Genomic DNA, 5,163 nt, shown 5'->3' with positions numbered 1-5,163 from the left:
GTAATCCCCATCAAATGTAATACACTTATGCCATCGATTTTTCCAGTCCTCGAAATACTTTTCGTAAGCTCTTTATGGAATGGCCTTCAGTTGCCTCAGCGAGTTGTGTTTTATCTCTTCGATCAACTAAAAACGGGTTCCACTGAGCGGAAATTTCAGTTTGAGGAACAAAAAATAATTACTCAAAGCCAAATCTGGTGTATATGGAGGTTGACCGATGGTATTCATTGCGTTTTTGAGTTTAAATTCTGTTGCGATCGTAGCTCGATTCGATGTGCACTATCATCGTTTAAAATCCATGAATTGTTCTTCAACAATTCGGCCGTTTTCGACGGTTGTTCTTGCGTAAACGCATCAATACGGCCAAATAGAACTCTATATTGGGAGTCTGTCCTTTCGGAACAAATTCATGATGCATCAAACCGCGAATATCAAAAAAAGGGCATCAACTTGATTTATGAGCAGCTTTGGCGTGCTTTTTCTGGTTTCGGGTGGTTTTTTTTCCTCCATTCCGATGATTGTTGACTTGTTTGCATGTCAAACTCATAAACCCATATCTCATCGGCAGTTATAATGCTCTCCATGAATGTGGGATCGGAATTCGCACAATAAAGCATGTCCAAAGAGATCTTTTTACGCTACTCTTTTTGAAAAAAATCAGCTTTATCAGGACGTGTTGAGAAAGAATGCGTTTCATACCCAAAATATCCACTAAAATCATTCGAACGGACTCGCGAGAGATGTCGAGTTCTCTTGCCATCTCTCTAATACATGCCTGACGATTTTCGTGGCCTCGCCCACTTATAGACCAAAAACCATATCTCAGGAACTACTAGACCGATTTCAATGAAATTTGGTATGTAATATTTTCTTAACACCCTGATGACATGTACGAAATATGGGTGAAATCTGTTAACAACCACGCCTTCTTCCAATATAACGCTATTTTGTATTCCATCTGATGCCTTTTCTGTATAATACGAGTATATATGTACATTAGGAACCAATGATGATAGCGGAATAAAACTTTACAAAAGTACGGTATTTGAAAAATATGTAAATGACGTATAATGAAATCTCCATTATCACTTTATCATGCGAGAGTATAAAATGTTCGGTGACACCCGAACTTAGCCCTTCCTTACTTGTTTCATATGTTGAAGGGGTCGAAGGTCGTTCAGAACGAGGCATGTCTTTAACGATCTCTCGATCGTCTTTGAAGGCTTTGTACACAATATTTGGTTACGAATACAAAATTTGAGACAAATTCTTTGTTCGATATTTTTATTCATTATAAAAATAGCAACGCACTACTGATTGACAGATCGCAGTCTTACCAACTTAGCAAATTTTTTTGGAATATCATTTACCCGGGGAATTTAAATTACAATTGTCGAATTTCCATTTAAATTCAAATTGTCAACTTCAAATTTATTTGCTGATATACATACATACATATATGTTTGGCCACTCTTATGAGTTTGTTGTTTAGAAATCTTCGCCTTTTTCACTTTATTTTTTATCATTTAGCACTGACCTAGTTTTGGATTTCATTGCAATACTAGTATTAGCAGCTGCACAACGGTACGAAAAGGAAACAATAACAAAATTATCAGCTGACAAGCAATCGGGAATGACGTTCGGTATCGCACTTGAATTCGTATGAGTTTTTTCGTTTTATTTGCTGTACTTTTGCACCGACGTTGCACTTGCAATGCATTAGAGTGATAGCGACACGTCCGTCATAACGTCAATGAGGCAATTAGTGTGCAATTGAAATGAAAGTGCACACGCGAGAACAAGTGTATTATAATGTGTGTACTTGAGCATATGTACTTACGTAGTGAACCCTATACAGTTGCGATGGCGGTTGGTGTTGAGCGTAGACTAGTTCTAAATTGTTTGTTTCGTATGTTGTTCTAATGTTCAGGGGTTTTGTTTTTTTTTTTTTTCAATTAAACATTTTTTTTTTACAGGAACGTGGTTGACTGATCAGTTTGTATGACAGCTTTATGATATAGTAGTCCGATATCAGCAGTATACTCAAATAATACTCCTTTTTGACAGTTTGGCTGGTCTAAAGGACTTCGGAGTGCACCACACCTCGATAATATTAGAAAACTTTCATTTTTGACCAGCTTTGACGTGGTTTTTTCGGTCTCGGCTCACCTTTGCAACGCTATTTGGCCGATTGATCGTCTGTTTCCGGGTCGTAAGCTTAGATCCAAGACTCATTGCCGGTAATAATACGTTTAATGGCATCCCTTTAGTAGGAAAGCATTGTTTCACAGACATTAAGGCGACGCTTTTTTTTGTAACCAATCGTGCTTTCACCTTTCTTAGGTCCAAATGATATTTCAAAATGGTTTTCCGATCCTGATCCTTCCGATATTCTAACGATGCCAGTCAGATCTCTGCCTGCTAATCGCCGAATCTCAAGCACCAATTCCTTTATTTTATTGGCGTTTGGATCATCAGTTTATGTTGACGTGGTCAACGCGTTCTTGATTCTCTTTGAATAATTTGTTCCAATTAAAAGAACTTGCTTGTGACAAACAATTATCACTGAAAACTCTTAGGCCGTAGGTACTAAAAAATGTACTTACCCAAATAAGGAGACATCGGTCCTTGGCCGGCTAAAATCCGCATAAATTCCGGTAACGTAGGACCTGTTTTGGGAATTGAATCTACATTGGTTTACTAATGCCGTTTAGACTTATGCAATCATGATCCTCAGGAGCATATTTTAATTCTTTGAAATATGTTTTTTGAAAATAACGATCTCTATCGCCCACAATACCTTATTTTTTTAACTAAAATTTGTCTTCTTCATAATTCCAGATCTTCTCCAGCGAACTTAACCAAAGCAACGCACACAAAACCAATCAATGAAGATGGGTTCACCAGCCGTTAAGCAACACAAACGCGCCAGCAAATCGTCGAGCTCTTCGCGGGTCAGCATGACCACTTCCGAGGCGGAGGAGAACTTCGTCGAGTCAAAACTTTTCAGCTGGATGAGACTCTTCCGATTTGCTTCGTTGCTTTGCCGTGCGGAGTAATTAAGCCACCGCAAGGACAACATGTGAGAACCATTTGTTGGTGGCCTGCGCGCCAACAACATTTGTGTGGGGGAATAATATTGCATAAACAATAACAATTACATACGTAGTCATAAAAATGCAATTAGTTTATAGTGCAAACGCAAACCTATCAAAGCCAATAACCATAAAGTCCATTGAATTATTAAAAACAAAAAAAAAAAAAATAATAATAATAAAGAAAAGAAAAATGTAGTGAACAATGTTGAAAGTGAAGTACCGTTAAACTTAAAAAATAACTAGTAGTCAAATTGGTCGAAACAATAAAATATTTATGAAAGAAAAGAAAAAACAGATTTAAAGAAAATACATATTTACATATTTTATTAAAATTAATAATATACTATATGTGTATACTAGCGCTTCTCTGTACCTTAATTGTTGGATGAAAACTTTATTTTTAAAAAAATATACGATGTTCTCGAATTAGCGACAACTTGTTGAACACAAACTAGCACTTACTGAAAGCTTATTAGTTTGTAGTTACTAGTTTGCGAAGAAAAGAAGGAAAATTAATTAATTCAAAACTACTACACCTAGTGTATTAAATATTTTACTGTTATCTAGTAGAAATTCCTGTTTTTAAGCAACCGTTTACAAAAAAAAAATATTAATTGAAACAAAACTACAACTCTGGGAACTACTACAGGAAGTTCTACGTATAATTTAAACCTTATAGAAATCTCTATAAAACACCCACAAGTTAACAAAGCATAACTAGTCCCACTAAACAGTTAAAGTTCACAAAAAATAGTTTAATTTACTCCACTAGTAATGTTTCTAAGAAATATGCAAACAGCAAGCAATAGATTTACTGAAGATAACACAAAGCATTTAGTCCAAAGTTGCCATTTAATTAAAACATATATTGAACACATACCTATGTATGTATGTAGACACATGAACTAACCTCAAATGTTAACCAAAATGCAATATGAAATAGCACAAACGTCGCCGATTGTGACGAGCGCCCGCGCACGAGCGAGTACTGAAACACAAGCATTACATATTATAACGGGAATGAAATGTCACAAGGTCAATAAAGGTACATATGTACACAAGTATGTACTAAATCCAGTCAAAGAATGGAGTAAAATATATATACTTACACATATATATAAATATAATATACCATATAATATAACTTTGCATCTCATCTCATGAGATTTTGCCGACTAATTTTAGCTTTTAATTGCATCTTAGCCTAAGTCAAAGAGTTTATCGAATTGACCTGAATTATTAAAAATAAAAAATGAAAAAAAACTAAATAAAAAACTGGCTTCAAAAAGCGTTTAATGTTCGATACAAATTACCTTGGAAACAATAAAGAAATGCATGAATCTGGAAGCAATTATTTATTTGTGTAATTTTTTTTTTTTATTTTATTTTATAAAAGCTTACATAATAATACAATTATTATACAAACTTAAGAAAATACGCAGCACTAGCATCATGGGCTATCGGCCGACTGGTTATGTTATATGCGTCGAAGAAGGTCGCTGTCTTTCAAAAAGTTGTAGATTTTCGAAATGTTGTTGCTTGAGGGATCCATCAATAAAATTATTGGATCAGTATTATTGAAGTTTGACAGTCTATGAGTTTGAAGTGCTGGACAATGTTGCAGAAGATGCAATAGATTTAAATCTGAATCACAAAATGGGCATTGGTTGATCTGAGTGCCATTTAGTATGTGAGCGTGTGTGATAATGGAGTGGCCAATGCGAAGTCTGATATATGGAATGATATAATTAGATGAAAGCGATGACGGAAAGGATGGTTTGATACGATTTGAATTTATTTTAGAGTAGTGGTGTCTGTAATTCATCCAATCAAGCGCCAATTTAGTGGATCTTTGTTGAATAATAAGCCGTTTTATATCACTCTTAACAAACAAGGCAGATGTAGTTGTTGGAGTGATGCACACCTCCTTAGCCACCGAGTCCGCAAAAGTATTTCCAATGATTCCAGAGTGACCGGGTATCCACATTATTTTTAGTCTATGTGCTAACGAAAACAACAGCGATCTAATGCCAATAATGACGTCATTGTAGTTACTGCGGTTTTT

At 35.4% G+C, this 5,163-nt stretch overlaps 1 protein-coding gene across 1 annotated transcript in view; it reads left to right on the top strand.

The window, feature by feature from the left end:
* Window positions 1-4,452, top strand: part of LOC126752774 (uncharacterized) — a 24,742-nt gene extending 20,290 nt beyond the window's left edge. Inside the window, exon 3 of the mRNA XM_050463753.1 lies at window positions 2,842-4,452. Coding sequence (XP_050319710.1) covers window positions 2,889-3,059 — 171 coding nt within the window. The 5' untranslated portion in view covers window positions 2,842-2,888 and the 3' untranslated portion in view covers window positions 3,060-4,452. The remainder of the gene's footprint in view (window positions 1-2,841) is intronic.
* The last annotated feature ends 711 nt before the right edge of the window (window positions 4,453-5,163 follow it).

The sequence above is a fragment of the Bactrocera neohumeralis genome, chromosome 3 (genome assembly GCF_024586455.1).
Source record: "Bactrocera neohumeralis isolate Rockhampton chromosome 3, APGP_CSIRO_Bneo_wtdbg2-racon-allhic-juicebox.fasta_v2, whole genome shotgun sequence".
Lineage (NCBI taxonomy): Eukaryota > Metazoa > Arthropoda > Insecta > Diptera > Tephritidae > Bactrocera > Bactrocera neohumeralis.
Note: the sequence above shows the minus strand (reverse complement) of the source record. Positions and strands in the feature narration are given on the sequence as shown.